The sequence below is a fragment of the Trichoderma breve genome, chromosome 2 (assembly GCF_028502605.1).
Source record: "Trichoderma breve strain T069 chromosome 2, whole genome shotgun sequence".
In the NCBI taxonomy this organism is placed as follows: domain Eukaryota; kingdom Fungi; phylum Ascomycota; class Sordariomycetes; order Hypocreales; family Hypocreaceae; genus Trichoderma; species Trichoderma breve.
This window is the reverse complement of record NC_079233.1, coordinates 6,912,761-6,929,844: the sequence shown is the minus strand read 5'-3', so window position 1 is coordinate 6,929,844 and position 17,084 is coordinate 6,912,761. Positions and strand designations below refer to the sequence as shown.

The following is a 17,084-nucleotide window of genomic DNA, read 5'->3' as shown; positions in this document are numbered from 1 at the left end:
TGTCCATGAGGGAGGGATCAACGGCCATATTTATATCCAATTCGACTCTATGGGACGACCCATTTCCCCCGCAGCTTTCAGAGATTTTCATGCTCATCGAAGCGATTCCATACGGACCGACGGTACGCTTGAGAGCCGCGCGGGTTGCGGGTCGAGCTCCTTTGTTCCATCTCCATCACAGTGTCTGGAGGCGAGTCGTTCCATTCTCTCGGGACATTCACGGTGACTCGGTGTGGCAACCGACACAGCTTAGTGCTTGTGGGCAACAGACTTCCATTATGGGTAAAAAGGGTCCATATTTTAAATGACGCACCTAAACTGAAGACAGTTTGGGCTCAGGAACCCGAATCGACACACGTTCTGTCCCCCCCGATGTGACAGCGGGTGCCACCAGGGGGGAAAGCAGGTACGCGTCCTAGCCTCGAAGGCTTCCACGTGGTTCCACCTTTATTGTTTCGGTCATCGGTGTTCAACTCTCTGTTTGAATGGTCAGCTACATGTGAATAGTGGCTCTTGATGGATGTCTTGTCAAAAGTCAAACGCCTGCTCTTGTTGTCCGAAGTCGGCTCGGGTGTAGAAGCCTAAACGGGAAATAGCCATGGCCTCACCAAGCGAAGAATAGGAGAGAATGGTGACCACGGATATGAGACAAGCGAGTACAGCAAAATGCCCAAGTCTTATTCAGATATGATATATAAAACCTGCTCTAGACATCCCAACAGCAACCAAGTCCAACCGCAATCACGATGTAATTACTGCCATGTCTGTAAGTGGTCGCGTGACCCGCCAACATTCGTGCTTCCCATCCATCAACGAATACAAAGGACTTCAGATTCCAAAAGTGCACTTGACTCGGAGAACTATACCGAAACGGAACATGTTCAGATTTTTTTAGGACGTTTGGTCAATGAAAAATCTGAACCGGCTGGTCGCCGTCTAACGACAAAAGTGGGTGAGGCGTCGATGTAAAGCGCCACCACACCGAGTAAGTCGCGCCACCATGTGACAACCCAAACAATTGGAAACAAAAGAACTTTCAAGGCAACTTCCGAGTGTCAAAAGCACAAGTAAAACGCCGCGTCACGTTTCTGGGCCTTCGAGAAGAGGTGGATAAGCGGAGACGGTCCATACAGTAGGTAGGTATTGTTACCATATCCATTGCCTCCCCCTGGGGGGCAATTGCGGCTCTCCGAAGGCTTGAAAATTTCTATTCGCATTTTCCTAACCTTAGATTTAACTCCGAAAGTCAACAGCCTCCTTAGCATTGAACAGTATCCCAGCACGGTGCCTGACAATGGGCCTTCTAGAAGAATTCTTATGAATCAATTGTTCGGAAACTTCCAACATATCGACACTTTATGTGGACCCTCTTGGACAATTGAGGAGTTCCCCATCGGCTTTTTCGTAAAAGGGCCCTAAAACTCTGGTGCCTCTTTTTACAGAATTTTCGAAACGGTCCCTGTTCAGAGATTTCACGCAACTGAGGAGGTGACGACAAATCACAGCCGAACTGAATCATCTCGAAGTCTTAAGCGGACCGCATTGTGGAGTCCATGCAAGCAATACCGGGTCAATACCCGATCAAAACTGGGGTAAGTCCACTGCTACTACTTGATCACGATCGTGGAGCCCGAAGAAACGGGGAGATAGCGGTCCAACTGCGCGATTAAGGGGGTTCTTTACCCGACCTGCTAGGGAAAAGGGGTCAGGTCGCATTCGGGTGCCCGGCTACACGCCCTTCTTAGTCATCGGTCGAAGAAATTTCTCCTGCTGTTGCGAAATCTTGACGATCCATCTTCCCGGTGCTTAGTGTACGCTTGGAAGTGGGTTGCTACCGTAGTTTACGATCACCAACGTGGCAATTATCTGAGAACAGTGCCTGTTTATTGATCCTAAAGGCAATTGAACTTCTCTTGTAGCTGTATTATTCAAATGAGGTTGAAATTAGTCCCTTTAGGAGGCACGTTGGAGGCACGGTGTTCTGCGTCGATGATCTCGGCTAGTCCGAAAGATTGCCTTGCCCCAGTACCAGGATTGCCCTGTCTAGGATCTAAATTGGTGCTGGATCTAACAATCGATCTCAGATCTCGTGGCCGATTTCAATAAGAACAAGGAGGTCCATGCTTTCCAAAGCTAGGATCGCATCGCATCTACCCTCCCCCGGGAAACTATCTAGAGATCGCATGGACATTGAGCGGTCCGTTTCGAACTGCCATCTATAACTAGTCGCAGATCTTAGATCGTGAACATCTTTCCTTAGATTGCCTTTGTAACAATCTCGGGGTTCCAAGAGTACAGCGTGAGCCGTAGTTGTAACCCATAGGGCGTATGGTTCCCAGCAAGATATGAACTCGACACTTATCTCATACCGTAAGATGGTTATGCGTTATTATACATATGATCTCGCATGGCCACAAGAGTAAAGAAGGATTCGGTATTGAAAGGTGAAAGGTGAAGGGAGGCCCTAACTAGTTGAACGGTCCAGAAAAATGCGAAACCAACCATAGTAGCGCTCGATCTTCCCATCACCAACCCACTTTCTTGTGTTTCTAGCAAAGATCGGACCGTCCCTGAAACTGTCTTGGCAGAAACAGAGGCGTGTGATTATGAAAAACATCCTATACCACTGAAACTACGCCGTTGTCTATATCTGGCACTATTCTACGTCTCGACGGACACTTCGTCATTTCTCATGATTAGTTCGCCTTCCAGTCTTTGCCTTCTCCAGAAATTCGTCACACTGATTAATTGCTCATCCATAAGGAACCACCACCTTCTGGCAAATGCCTCAGTAACCTCCCACCCCATACCGTCCCACGCTGCGTGACCCCAAACTCGAAAAGCACCATCAACCAAATCTTGCGATAGTTTTCCCAGATCAATGACGTCAAGGGAACGAATTAATCGGTTGCGAACTCCAGGGAATGGTATGATGTCTATTACCGGAGGGTGAGGAATAGTTTTCTGTAACAACGTAGGTTCAAGTGATGCAGGCGCTGAGGAGGTAGTTATGTGGAAAGTCCGAGGGTGCGTTGTGGTGCAAGAAATCTGAAGAAGAGTTGCGTTCGCTATATAAGCAGCAATAATGTTGGTTGACGTTAGGAAAAGGAATTCTTGGTTCAAGTTGAGCGGTGGAGTTTCAGGATAATGGGCTGAATGGCGCGATGCTGTGACTAAAGCTTCTGTTGGCCGGGACTGAGTGGGTATGTCTTCATCAGTACCGGCTTCTGTGATTGTTGCTAGAGGATATGTGGTATTATCTCTGTCTGGTGATGATAAAAGAGATTCGGCATTCAACTCGTCGACCAGCGATAGCACGCTACTAGATGAAGTTGCTGTATCGGGTGAAGATTCGGCTGTAACAACATCCACGGATCTTACAGAGCTAGTTTGAGGCGGTGACCGCTTGGCTTTCAGTTGAGCTCCTTGTGAAACATGAACAAGGTCAATTCTCCGCTTCATCATCTATTTTCTCCATCACAGCAGCTTATGAGTTGTGAAACACTCACTTCTGGCTCTTTGTGAGAGTCGATTCTGGATTCTCTTGCGATCTTCGCCATTGGTCACTTTAGACCAGTCATCCTGCGGGCCCAGCACAAAAGGTATCCAAGTGTCTCGCATTGTTGGCAAGCTAGGCTCTTTTTTGGCTCCCTTTTTGTTTTCTCGCTGTCTGTCCTAATTTGGAAATGCGGTATTTGTCGGAAGCAAAGCCCAATTGCCAGATGAAGGAAAACCAGCCAACTGGCTACCGCAGCCTCTAATGGGAACTTTCTGACAGCGAGATTCTGACGGCTGTGTGAAGAAATAGCGGGGCCTCTGACAGTACTGTAGTTGTTTGGTTACTAATCCAGCAACTTGTCTATTTCCGAGTCAGGAGTACCGACAGAGTCGGCTCTCCATGAATCTTTGGTGAGAAAGGAAAGCCGAGACCCGCTGCCGCCGGTTCCGGTCCAATGATCCAATAGCAAGAATTTCAGCCATGTTGGCTGTCGTTGCGAGTTGCAAAGCATACATTTTAACCTTGAACTAAGTTTACAATACTGATTACATAGCAATGCGCCATCTTCGTTAACAGTGAGCCGTTATGTCACGTTTGTGTCTTTGCTAATTCAAACTCCGCGGCAGTTGTCTTCTTATACTGACTAAGACGGAATTACAGAAGTAGAGCCGTCTGAATATGTCTCTAACTCCGTTTTCTGTATGACAATAACGGGCCCAATAAGCAGAGTCTTTAGTACATTGTCATACGGTAGTGGATTACTGCGGTAGGTTCGTAGACGCCCTTCGACTTGCTCCACCAAAGAAACCAGAATGTATTACAAGCGTTAGGTGTACATTTTGGGTGTTTGAGCAAAACCACATTACAGATAATTCAAGATGGCACAAAAAGAACAAAATTTTCTTTTTATGAGAATTTATAATTTCAATACATCACAAACTAGGATTATTAACGCTATATGTATCCGTATATCCTGCCTAGACAATCACTGCCACTCTGTAGGTGCTTCTAGCCAATCAAAGCAACAGCTTGCCACCTTCAACCACAGCTAATTCGTCTCCTACAGAAAACTGCACAGACGTTACATCCGCGAATTCAGCTACGTCGGCATTCAAGCTCTCATTGTGAGCAGGATCGGCAAAGAACGCAGCCAAGTCTTTAGCACTTGGGAATATGAGAGTGGTGATGCCATCGATCTCAGCGATGGGAAAGTGTGGTGCCAGCTGGGGACCGAGCTCTTCCTTGAATTTGGTTGCCAGAGTGTCCGTAAGGTGATGCTTTATTGATTGCTTAAAGTCAGCAAACAGAGCTTCATTTGCATGGCTTAATGGCCGTCTCATCCTCGATCATGCATACCTGTAAGTAGGAGATGCCGTTATGTTTCACGACAACTGGCCCAGCAAGTGTTCCGTGACGAGCAAATCGACGAGAGAATTCTTCCTTTGTCAAGCCTTCCTTTCTTCTTGCTGAAACGGTAGCTCTCCATACACCACTAAGGGAGATAGAAGCACTCTTGTTGTCGCTCATGTTGGTGGATGACTATTTAAATTGTGTAAAAACGTGAAATTGAGTTGTCGATTTGCAAACTTGTCAATCTTGAGTTTTTAATCTTCCAATACTTCAGGGAGAAATTTCCAGCTATTATATATGTTTTGGACATGGCATGATTCGACGTTGTAGATTCAGCCCCACGCACCCCGTTGTCAGAAACCTTACCACTAACAGTCAGAATCATACATGTCCGTCAGAAATTTAGAGTACGGCGAAATGCGTGTTTGAATGAAAAACTCGTCACCCGTCAGAAAAATAAGGCAATAGAAGATGCAGTTTTGTATTTAAATCTATTTGTATCACCTAAAACTATGGAATGAAATAGCAGCCTCATGCAGAAGGCCCTTGCACACTCTCTCATCGTCGCGGCAGCTAATATCTTGTCTACAACTTCAATCAACACAAAATGACACAAAACACATTTAGGCAATGGATTCTGAGGGATGCAAATGGCCTTGAGTCGCTTCACCTCTCTTCTGCCCCTATACCGTCAACAATTGGCGACTATGATGTACTTGTCAACCTTCACTTTGCATCTCTCAACTATCGAGACATCTTGATCGCACAAGTTAGTGCCCGCCTTCTCGCTTCTCTCAACGACCTCCATCTCTCTTTTGTATCACAGATGCTTATATATCCTCATAGGGCAAAAATCCCTTCCCTCTGAAAAAGGACGTCGTTCCAGTATCAGATGGAGCGGGTGTAGTTGTCTCAGTAGGCCCCAAAGTTACAGCGTTCCGTGCTGGTGATAGAGTTGCGCCGACCTTCATGCGGGATCATATAGCGGGACCAATAACTCCAGCAGCCGTCCTATCTTCTCTCGGAGCAGTTGTAGACGGAGCTCTAAGGGAGTACGGCGTGTATCCTGAGCACAGCCTTGTTCGTATTGCAGATAACCTAAGCTTGCTGGAGGCCAGTTCACTTCCGTGTGCTGGCGTTACGGCATGGACCTCGCTCTACGGGGATCGTTATTTACAACCAGGCGACGTTGTGCTTACTCAGGGGACCAGCGGAGTAAGCTTATTTGCCTTGCAGGTATGTAAAGCTGTTCTCTAAGGAGTTTGGCTGCATCCCCTGATTCGTTCCCAGTTAGCAGTCGCCGCGGGCGCCACCGTCATTGCTACGACTTCCTCAGCAGAGAAGATTCAACTGTTAAAGGGTTTGGGGGCCACGCATGTGCTCAATTACAGCGAGGACAGGAACTGGGGTGAGACGGCCAAGAGTCTGACAAGGGATGGGGCCGGCGTTGATATCGTAGTCGAGGTAAGCAGTGCCGTCCAGCAACCTGGTCACGATGCCGGGCTCTCATGCAGTTGAAACTATTTTAGGTAGGGGGTGCGTCGTCTGTGCGCCAAAGCCTCAAGGCCGTCCGCATGGGAGGCATCGTCTCCCTCGTTGGCCATCTCGACTCATCTGAGCCGCTAGACCCGCCGTTTAATCCAGTCGAGGTGCTTGCCAGCCAAGCTACCATTCGAGCTATTGGAGCCGGCAACCGCCAAGATTTCGTAGCTCTCATGAGGGCAATGGATGCCAACAAGATCAAACCCGTTATTGACAAGAAGGTATTTAACATGAACGAAGCTCGCGAGGCGTATCAGTATATGGTAGGTGGAACATGTCCATGTCCCATTTTGTGCAGCTACTCTCTTGACGTTCATTGCAACTAGTTGGACCGAAAACACCTGGGAAAGGTTGTCATTGACTTGAGGGGCTCTCAAAAACTAACCGATTGAAGGAATCGGTAGGTATTAGTCTATACCGTTTCGACACAAATTGTCTCTAATTTGTTGAGCCGTGATTTACTAGTACTTAACCATATAATAGCAGCGGGTAGGGTCTGAGACATTCCTAACTATCCGCGGAATTGTTAAAATTGTGGACAGCTACCTAGTATAGCTGTAACTCAGCGACTCAGCTTGAGAGAAATTTTGAATAAAATTGCTATGTCTCTCACGGTGTCACCGCTGATCCTTGGTCAAGTCAAGCAGTTCACTGCAGCAAGTCGATCCTCTCATCTTGCATTGCTTTCTTGCTCTATTGGCTCACCGAGCTGATGCACGATCTGGTTACGCGTACTCCACCTGGCTGGCGAGAAGTTGGCCTCCTTGCATATTCGGAACCACGAAATGCGGTTCGGAATTCGAGTTGTCTTGTCGGTAAATCGTATCGCAGAAAAAACAAATCGGCACAAAATCTGGTAAACTAGTAATTAGTCCTGCCGCGGAAGAAACGGAGGAGGTGAATTGCTCCTCGGCTGGCTGAAAGCTCAAGCTGGAAGAACTACCGGAAGCAGCCTCATCAATGTCCGCAAAAGGGCAGATCCAACAAAAACCAAAGCGGCACTAATACAGTCTAGCTGCACAGAATAAGGCTTAACACATGAAGCGGGCACCAATTACTTGCGATACTTTCGACGCCAAATTGTATTCTGGCTAGCATGATGTTTGGCTGACGTAGAAGTCGCAATGCTACTCGCAGACCGTCACCCGAGGGAGGGAGTCGGGGGAAAGCCTCCTTCGCCCAGCCAAGGTATGAATATGGCAGCCGGCAAGCATCTCGTCCGAGCGGCGATGCCGAGATGCTGGTAGCTATGTACGTGCTACTGCAGCAGTGTGGGACAAGATCGGCCGTTAAGCGCCGAAGACAGCACGATATCCGATTGGCAGTGTGTCTGTTGTTGTCTTACGAACGTTGACCAAAGGAGGGATTACGCACATCCACGTGAGGGTTCTTAGTACGGAGAAGTTCGTATATTCCGTGCCGAGCTTACGCTTGAGCTGGTTGTATGCTGTACTTTTGCGTCCCAATTCCTGCGAGGGGGAGAGGACACGCCTCTTAGACCAAGATGAGTCTGGCAAGATCGTTGAAGACAAGCCATGCCAGCCACCCCCAGCAATTGATGCAGCCAATGATTAGCACACACAGGAGCATCAGCGAATAAAGGTGGGAGCTCATTGGCATGGGATCGGCCAACCTGTCGGCAATTTCTCAAGGGCTGAAGTCGGGGTCTCTTTGGGGTCTCTCCGCTAACTGGGCTGGGCTGGGCTGTCATATTTCACCGCTTCAGCTTTTCGTTCCCAGCAATTGTTTCTGGCATGGGACACTCGGCAAGGGTTTTCCGTACAGGGTAGTAGCAGAAGGATCACGTCTCTCCAGGTGCCAGGTTGTAATATTAATGGCATCTTGGCGCCACACGCCGTGGGGGAACTAGATCCGAGAGCCTTAGACGAGATTGCGACCGCGAGAATCTGCCCGAGAGTTAGAAAAAGAAGAGCTGACCGCCAAAGATTCGCCTTGCGCCTGCGTTGGTGCAATCAAGGTTGTTCATCCCCGACTTCCAACGCTTGCGACGGCCCGTTTGCACAATGATAATCGGCTGTTTGTCTCATTATCAGCTTGAGCTCTCCTCGTCCTAGTTCAGCGCCAGAATGACCGAGTATGGATGCTAAAGGCCCTCTCCCAAGGCCGCGACACAGCTTCGCTGGACTCGTACTCGATTCGATTTCGAGGGCGACAAGAGGAGGATAATCTTTACCGTCAGAACATCAGTAACACCAGCTATCATCACCACACGTCCATCATACATTGCTCCAAAGACTCCGCGCAAACCCTTTGGTATCGCCATCGCCACCATCTCCACATACGACACAAGAAAAATAGAGAAAGAAGAAAAAACGTCCCCAACCTCGCTTGAGCGAGCAATCTACCACGGTTGAGCCTGCAGATGTATTCAGCTATCAAACCGATCACATCATGGCCGGCCTTACGGAGGAGCAGATCAACGCCCTCATCGTCATTGAGCGCACTTGCTCAACGGTATCCCTGGTGGCATGCGCGTTTACGATTCTCACGTTTCTTTGCTCAAAGTATTTTAGCAAATCAATTAACCGTCTGATCTTTTATGCGTCGTTTGGCAACATCTTGACCAATACTGGCACAATGATGGCTCGATCGTTTATAGACGAGCCGGACTCGGCTGGTTGTCAGGCGCAAGCATTTTTGATCCAAACGTATGTTGTCCGGACCTTTATTCTAGCTATCCCGAGCCGCGAGCACAACTTAGACTAACAATCAATCACAGCTTCCTACCAGCTGATGTACTTTGGACGTTATGCATGGCAATTAATGTCTATCTCACCTTTTATCACAAGTTCGAAGCCAGAGATCTGCGCAAGATAGAGCCCATCTATTTACTACTCTGCTATGGCATTCCGTTCATACCGGGATTCACATTTCTTTTCGTAAAAGATCGCGGAGGGGATCGGATTTATGGCCCTGCCGTCTCATGGTGCTGGATATCGCGAGAATGGGATGTTCTCAGGGTGGCGGCTTTTTATGCCCCGATGTGGTAGGTGACGCTTGAATATGGATTGCGACAGTAAAGGAACAGTAACATTTATTAACCATGCCAAAGGTTTTGCATCCTCTTCATATTCGCCATCTATATTCGAGCTGGCCGTACCATCTTCCAAGTCCGGAAGCAGGTCTACGTCTTCCAGTCGTCTGATCTCGACCCCATTTCAATAGATGAAGTGACATCCTTCCCCTCAACTGATCCGACCCTTACCATGGAGGCCATTCACGACCCTGATCCAACAAAGCTTGAACATAACCTCGGCCTCCAACAACCCAACAGCTATGCGGGTGGTTCGAGCTCAGAAACCGCAACGAGGCCTCATTCAGTCCATCTTGCAACTAATAAGTCCACTCAGTCGAACCAATCTGATGGGCCACATGCAACTTATTACGATTACGCCACGCCTCCTCACAGAGGATCAAACCCACCGCAGCCACGGCAGCCCTCTCACTCAGCAACATCACGAGCCCTCCGCCTCATTCGCCGACGAAATCACGAGCGAGACAATGCCGCTTGGTCGTATACCAAGTGCGCTCTCCTTTTCTTTACCGCCATGCTTATTACATGGATACCGTCTAGCGCCAATCGTCTATACTCTCTCACCCATCACAACTCCGTTTCCGTTCCATTGGAGTTTATGAGCGTCTTTGTGCTTCCGCTGCAAGGGTTCTGGAATTGTCTCGTCTACGTCGTCACATCCTGGACGGCTACTAAGAACCTGTTCCACGACATGTGGCTAGCGGCACGAGCGTTTGCCATTGATCGCATGGACCGTATTCGTGGACGGACACATAATGAAGAAACGCAAGAAAGTTGATACAGAACTTGTTCCGGTTCTGGTTAATAATACCATTGTTTGGGGAGAGGAGTCAAGGCTTTATATATATCTACTCATTTGTTTGTTTTCTGTTTACTACCCTTGACACACAACAGTAAATATGTCCTCTTCTACATTTTCTCGTAGAAATGTACATAGTATACGAAGGAGAGAGAAGGGGTTTATGGCACCAGGAATTGCAATCAGTTAGGTGATGCGGCGTATCGGTAACCATAGAGGCACACATACTATGGAGAATATACCCATGATTTATTGAGTACTAGATCCTTTGAGTCATTATCTATAAACTTTGCTTACCATGTGAGGGGGTTGTTTGTTAATTTTTGAATCGAGCTCCAGGTTAAGTAATAGTCATGCTGAACTACAAAGGGTAGAAATGGATTCCTCTTCTGTTAACTCAATAACAAGGATTGCACTATTTGTGACACGATGGAAGGACCTGTTAACGAATACGGTGCAGACGCATCAGTTATGGAGAGCAGCATGAGCATTGGTACAGCCATGTAGTGGCTATTCATTCTTACACGTAGCCTCAGTAAGAGAAGAAAATCCACCAAACCAGAGACATCACGAGCGCAAAGCAAGTCTCCATCAGAGCAACCCTTGCTAGCCCAACTTACCCAAATAAAAAGTAGCCGCAACGCTAAAGACAATTAGCGCCGAAAGCTATTGGTAGAAAATGCTGGGGAGGAGTGGGAATCAAGCATCTCGCTCCCGACTTCCGCCTCGGTCCAGGCCCAAGGTGCTGGTGGCTGAACAGTGCGAGACTCCGACTGTCGAATCTCTTTCATGTTGTTGCTGTAGCTTCATTGCTTTATAGACCAACATTGAAGATGAAAATGTAATGCACATAATAGGGGTCCTGCGTTGATTACCGTCGCCTTCCAGCAGCAGTGCTTACTTACATGCTGTATACTCGTATATACTCCATCTATTCTCCATCCTGGACAATTCCATTACGCCATTTCTATTGTCCATTTTGTGATCGCATGTGTCATGCTCATCTCCACTTCTCCGCTACCCCAGATCTCCATTTATTTTGCCTTGAAACTCTTCACTCACCCACCTTCATATGCATAATCACCCCCCCGGAGGAAGATACGATGTCAACAGGATGTGTCGTCTGCCGTTCGCGAAAGGGAAGCTGACCAAACCCAATTTGAATTGCTTTTTGCCGTATTCGGCCAATTCAATCTCAGAATTTCAAGTAGCAATGAGCACATGTACTTACATCCCCTGCAGGTTCGGTGCGACCGCAAAACACCAACATGTCACAACTGCGATCGCCTTGGGGTAAATTGTCCCGGTTATAGTGACACGGCGGCGATTTTATCGCACAAGGATGGGTCACGGCAGCGGATCCAAGATTCGGTGGACACCATCTACCGAGCGTCCGGAGTTGAGAAGCGCAAGGTTGGATCTTGTGACGAGTGTCGCCGGACAAAGAGTCGCTGCTCTCGCACGCGGCCGACTTGCAAGCGATGCGCGAGGAAGGGTTTTGCATGCAAATACAATGCCAAATACGATGCCAAATACGACGCTGCTGCCAGTCAATCGCCTTCGTCATCGATGCCAGTGGACGACCAAATGTTAGCCACGTCCAATCGTAGCGGCAGCGTTTCTACTCCTGGGAGCCAAGCCAACTTGATGGGCGTACCCCTATCAGCGCACTTATCACCTAGTGTTCAATGGTATGTATAATCGAGAGTTTAAAAAAATAGAAGAAGAAAAAAAGAAAGAATAGAGCATCATGAGACTTCTGGCCCGATAAAAGCTTACCATCTTCTGCCGTATCATTGCAGGCTCTTTGCGGATGCCCTACCACAAGACAGGTTTCATTTACAGTCCTTAGCCGATAAATTCTTTGATCGGATATCTACTCTACGCTGTTTGGGATTCATCCACAAACCAACATTTTATCAAGCGTTGGACAGAGGCACACTGAGTGAGGATTTCGGAGAGGCCGTCATCTACATAGTTGCTGCGCTTGGAGCAAGGTGAGAACGGCGCCCAGTGCATTAATGTGGACTCTTAGTACTGACAATCGCAATAGAATGTATCTGTTGGATACCCCTTCAGAGTTTAACAATCCGTTTCACGGCATTCCTGGAGCAGCTTGGGCTGAACGAGCTAGGGATCTTGCTATGAGGGAGATAGCAAACCCTTCCCTTTCGACAATGATGGTTTGTGATACCAGTACTTGGCTTTTGCCGTCCTTGGCTGACCTTCTCTAATCTTGAACCATAGGCAATGGTTCTTATATGTGAACATTCCATCTCTATGGACCAGCATGCTCTGGCCTTTGTCGTCTTCGGAAGCTGTCTTCGCATCATGAGATTACTCAGCCTTGACTCTCCCAAAAAGGTGCCTGCTTCACCTGGGCTTTCCCAGATGACTCAATTGGAGACTGAAAGACGGCTTTTATGGTCTTGCTATATTCTTGATAGCTTTCTGGGTGGTGGAGTGGACGGAAATCTGTACTGGAAAGACGATTATCCATGCGTACCGCTACCTTGCTCGGATGCGAACTTTGTTGCCCAGGAGCAGCAGTATCTCGACTTTAATGCACCAAAGCTAAGCACGTTTGAGCTTTTCCCAGATCGAAGTTACCTCAATCTTCGCTCTCATACGATATATCTCGTGCAGCTCCGCACTCGGGTATTAAGGTTTGTTCTGAAGAGAGCTTGATAGTCCCCTGACGCATCACTAACCATGTTTGTAGACTGATCAGAAGCAACAGTCAGGAGGCCAACATATGGGATCCTGGATCTGCACTTCTCGACATTATTCAGCGGCTGGAAATATGGTACGCCGGCTTACCCGAGCAACTCGTCATATCCGATCTCAACGCATACGTTCACAAAGAACTCAGCATCATCAGCGCTGTTTTCATGCTACATTTCCTCTATCACTCAATTGTGTGCGACTTACTTCGAGTCTCACTCCCAGGATACGTCTTTCCACTGTCAGCTGCTTTCCATTCCGCCCCTCTCGAATTTCGCAGGCAGTGCCAAGAACGGTGTCGATTCCATGCAGACGAAATATCACGACTTGTGCGCGTTGGCTTCAGTTATGGCGTCCGTGTTTTTGATGATTTGCACAGCCTGATGGCCACATTCGAATCAACCAAGATTCAGATCATTCACACTGCTACGGCTACGTCCAATGCCATCGATGTAAGGGAGCGGGCGAGCTACAACATCCAGCTAAATATGAGAGCACTGGACATTCTGCACCTTCAGAAAGACAAGCCGAATCCCTACGTTAGTCTATACTCGCCGTTGATAATATGAAGACTACGATTGAAGCTGACTGTTACATTAGCACAAGGCCTTGTTACCACTGCTGGAAAAATTCGACTTCAACAACGTAGTGGCCGAGTGGCAAGCTTACCCAAGCCCAGTGTTTGTCACCCAACTCCCTCCCCTCAAATCCTCCCAGTACTGTCTAACCATTGCCTTTTTCTTCTTCTTAGATCTATGGATTCAGAACAGGCCGAGGTTACAGGCCCAGAAGATACAGGTTTCTTAAGCAGCCTGGCTCCGTTCCGCCTTGCCAAAGAGGAAATTCGAGCTCAAAAGAAGCAACGACGGGGATCACCACCAGCCGCAAACGATCATCCCGTCTCACCCTCGACAGTCCGCCCACCGCCCATCATCTCCATGCCTCAAAAGGGGGCGCTTGGCGTCGGTGGCGGTATTGGAAACGGCGGTGTCTTGGAAAACACGGACTTTTCTCTAGACCGCATTCAGCTAGCATCTACAACACATCCTACGCCTACTGGAGTCAACGACCAGGATGTCGCAGCTCAGATCCAGGGAGAAGTGCCAAAAGAAATGGTAGACTTATCAGATCTTGCAGAGGATTACATCCGGATGGCGGGTGAGATGGCCAACTACATATCGTGGGACATATCGGAGCCGCCATCATGGTTAGATTTCGACATTAGTTCGAGTAATATATGACAGCATCGTCCGCCCAGATTCTGGAGGACGACAAGAACACAAAACAATTTTCATCGCTTACAAAAGCAGTATAACGTGAAGGACTGGATACTAGCTCGCCAAGGAACAGTGGCTGGCCCCCTGTGATGGAGAGCAATTGCTCCGTATTACTCATTTTTATTTGTTCTATGTCATTATTTTTATTATTCTTTTATTACAAGAGATTGCCCAAGTGTATCTTGTTTATACGGTTGGGACAATTTCTGCCAGCTCCTTTGGCGTTATTTCTGGCCGCCCTATATACTTGATCCAAGCATATGGATCTTCCATCTCGTCCTTGAGCGTGGTTTGCTGTGCGCCCTGGACGGCTTTTGGGTATTCGCCAGCGAGGCCAACGACACCGACCTCCTTTCTATATTCTTCCCACAAAACAAGCATCTCTTTAAGCCTTTCTGGCTCCTCTTTGCTCAGGTCGTTTGTCTCACCAGGGTCAGCATCAAGGTTGAACAACTCCCACCGCTGAGGACCCTTGGGTGCTGGTACAAACGTAATCTTCCAGTTGCCGCGACGCAGGGCTCCGGATCCCGCAATCTCAAACCCGGCAACATAGTCAGCCTCGTGAATAGGGGACTTTCGACTCCAGCCACTGATTGATTCGAGATAGCTTCTCCAGCTCTGGCCACGGAGAGTCGCAACCTTGCGGCCATTGTACTCTGTGCCAGGATGTTTCAGCCCTGCGAGGTCCAGAACCGTGGGCACGATATCCATGACAGTGCAGAAGGCGTCGGTAATTACACCGCTGCCATCGCTGCCACGCTGGTTGTTAATGCCTGAATGAGGCTTTACCACCAGGGGCACTCTGCAGCCTCCCTCGGTAGAAAACATCTTGTACAGCCGTGATGGTGCGGTTGCTGCTTGAGCCCAAAGAGGGCCGTACCAGACAAACGAATCTCCCCTGCCAATGTTGTCCAGACTGTTGTTGTAGTACTTATTCACATGCGCCATGATGCTGTCGCCAACTAAGGGGCTCGCTTCGTAACTCGCCCCCTCGGCGCCATTGTCGCTCATAAACAGGATGAATGTGTTGTCGAATTCGCCCGCCTTTCGCAGATAATCAAGAACTCGACCAATGTTCCAGTCCATGCGATCCACCATCCCCGCGTACACCTCCATGGCCCTTGCAGAGGCAGCACGTGTCTCCTCATTGAGAGATTCCCAGTTCTTGACTTCGGCCCCTGTCGTTACAACAGGGTGGGCCACTGCATCTTGACTGACCAGCCCGAGAGACTTGAGTCGCTCCAGGCGCTTCTGGCGCAGTGCCTCCGGTCCATCTGCATATTGACCCTTATACTTGTCACACACCTCTTTGGGTGCTTGTAGCGGCCAGTGTGGCGCGGAGAAGGGGAGGTAGGCGAAGAAGGGCTGCTGACGCTCCTCATCGGTACGATTCTCCAGGTAAGAAATCATCCGACTCGCATAGCCGTCTGACGAATACCAGTCTTCGCCGAGCTCTTTTTCATTTAGATAGCGGTCGTCCTCTGCATGCAGGGCTCGCGTTGCGGTTTCGAAGAATCGCCCGGGCTCTGAGGTGGGATCCTGGTATTCAGGCTCATAAGCTATTGATTTGTCTTGTTAGTAAACATTGGCTACAGATGGGATACCATGCCGGGTTCCGACTGGCCAGCACACTTCGCACATACCGTAATGATTCGCGCACCCCGGCAGCAGCGCCAGGCTCTTCTTGAAGCCGCGCTTGATGGGTAGATGCTGCTTCTGTAGACCCAAATGCCATTTGCCACTCATGACCGTAAAGTACCCTCCATCAGATAAGAGCTCTGGAAGAGCAACCACCCTTTCATGTAGGTAACCTTCATGGCCTGGTTGGCCCTGGTGAGCAGGTGAACTGCGTACAAACTCGTGTAACTGTCCAAGTCCAGCAATGTGATGGTCCGTCCCCGTCATAAGCATCGAACGAGTAGGACTGCAAGCTGCGGCAACGTGGAATTGTGTGAAGCGCAGAGACCCTTGCTGGGAGGCCAGCGAATCGATGTGAGGGGTTGTTATCTCGGAGCCATAGCAGCCAAGGTCACTGAAGCCAAGGTCATCAGCAACAATGACGAGGAAATTGGGTCGAGTATCCTTTTGGCTGCCCATTGTTTGATGCTTTGTTGGCAGTGCAAGAGGCGGATTTTGAGTTGAGAGGACAGAAGAAGCAAAGTATCACAAAGTAGGAAACGCGATGATCATAAGATCAAGTTCAATATATGGAGCTCGTCATTTTTTTTATCTTGCATTAGGTATGGATCCATCCATCCCAAGTGCCTGAACCATTGCTACATCACTAGAGATGGCAACTAATGTCGGCATCCGTTCTGGTCAGAAACTGTGCATGACCACATGGAAGTCGGGTGGCTTTGGCGGAACCGAGCTCCCCCAGCTTTCTGGTTCTCGCCTACATGAACATAGTTTGTCGATTTGTGTTCCCGAGACCTGTGATACGGGGATTCTCCATAGTAGAGTTGTCTAAAAGCATGGGATCGTGGGGCCATAAGCCCAGTCTAGTTCCAGCCAGGCTCTCCGCATGAGTTCTCGATGCGGAGAGGCGAGACTGTTCTTACTTTCTGACTCGCGGCCCTCGCTGGTGCCCGGCTTTCGCCCCGGACTTCGGCCTCCTAGTTGACGGCCTTCGGTCGCTACTCCCAGCATTTGCTGCGGACAACGTCCATTGCGAGTTGATCCATTGAGATGGTGCAATGGTCTGCGATCCAGGCACGGCGCGTCAAGGATTGACGAAGCGACGTGCCAATACAGTTGTGGCTGCAAGGCGTCGATGCTCAAACATTCTATATATGTCGTGAATAATCCTGTCTTTTTTCCGCCCGGAGATGGTGGCAG

The 17,084-nt window shown here is 48.8% G+C and overlaps 6 protein-coding genes across 6 annotated transcripts; 3 read left to right on the top strand and 3 right to left on the bottom strand.

Moving 5' to 3' along the window:
- Positions 1-2,661: 2,661 nt before the first annotated feature.
- Positions 2,662-3,621, bottom strand: T069G_04343 (uncharacterized protein; the record flags this gene model as incomplete). The annotated part of the gene is made up of 2 exons (XM_056171553.1): positions 2,662-3,425; positions 3,510-3,621. 2 exons carry the CDS (start codon positions 3,619-3,621, stop codon positions 2,662-2,664), a joined length of 876 nt encoding a protein of 291 aa, XP_056032445.1.
- An 894-nt stretch (positions 3,622-4,515) lies between these two features.
- On the bottom strand, positions 4,516-5,026 carry T069G_04342 (ethD domain-containing protein; the record flags this gene model as incomplete). Its single annotated transcript, XM_056171552.1, has 2 exons — positions 4,516-4,776; positions 4,856-5,026. 2 exons carry the CDS (start codon positions 5,024-5,026, stop codon positions 4,516-4,518), a joined length of 432 nt encoding a protein of 143 aa, XP_056032444.1.
- A 430-nt stretch (positions 5,027-5,456) lies between these two features.
- Positions 5,457-6,783, top strand: T069G_04341 (zinc-binding dehydrogenase domain-containing protein; the record flags this gene model as incomplete). Its single annotated transcript, XM_056171551.1, has 5 exons — positions 5,457-5,618; positions 5,696-6,085; positions 6,140-6,313; positions 6,379-6,654; positions 6,718-6,783. 5 exons carry the CDS (start codon positions 5,457-5,459, stop codon positions 6,781-6,783), a joined length of 1,068 nt encoding a protein of 355 aa, XP_056032443.1.
- Positions 6,784-8,803: 2,020 nt separating this feature from the next.
- On the top strand, positions 8,804-10,224 carry T069G_04340 (slime mold cyclic AMP receptor domain-containing protein; the record flags this gene model as incomplete). The annotated part of the gene is made up of 3 exons (XM_056171550.1): positions 8,804-9,060; positions 9,132-9,398; positions 9,465-10,224. The coding sequence occupies 3 exons, from the start codon at positions 8,804-8,806 to the stop codon at positions 10,222-10,224; spliced, it is 1,284 nt and encodes a 427-aa protein (XP_056032442.1).
- Positions 10,225-10,674: 450 nt separating this feature from the next.
- Positions 10,675-14,210, top strand: T069G_04339 (fungal zn(2)-Cys(6) binuclear cluster domain-containing protein; the record flags this gene model as incomplete). Its single annotated transcript, XM_056171549.1, has 8 exons — positions 10,675-10,748; positions 11,559-11,936; positions 12,048-12,242; positions 12,299-12,428; positions 12,493-12,911; positions 12,968-13,508; positions 13,570-13,649; positions 13,721-14,210. The coding sequence occupies 8 exons, from the start codon at positions 10,675-10,677 to the stop codon at positions 14,208-14,210; spliced, it is 2,307 nt and encodes a 768-aa protein (XP_056032441.1).
- Positions 14,211-14,432: 222 nt separating this feature from the next.
- Positions 14,433-16,343, bottom strand: T069G_04338 (sulfatase domain-containing protein; the record flags this gene model as incomplete). The annotated part of the gene is made up of 2 exons (XM_056171548.1): positions 14,433-15,805; positions 15,890-16,343. 2 exons carry the CDS (start codon positions 16,341-16,343, stop codon positions 14,433-14,435), a joined length of 1,827 nt encoding a protein of 608 aa, XP_056032440.1.
- Positions 16,344-17,084: the final 741 nt, after the last annotated feature.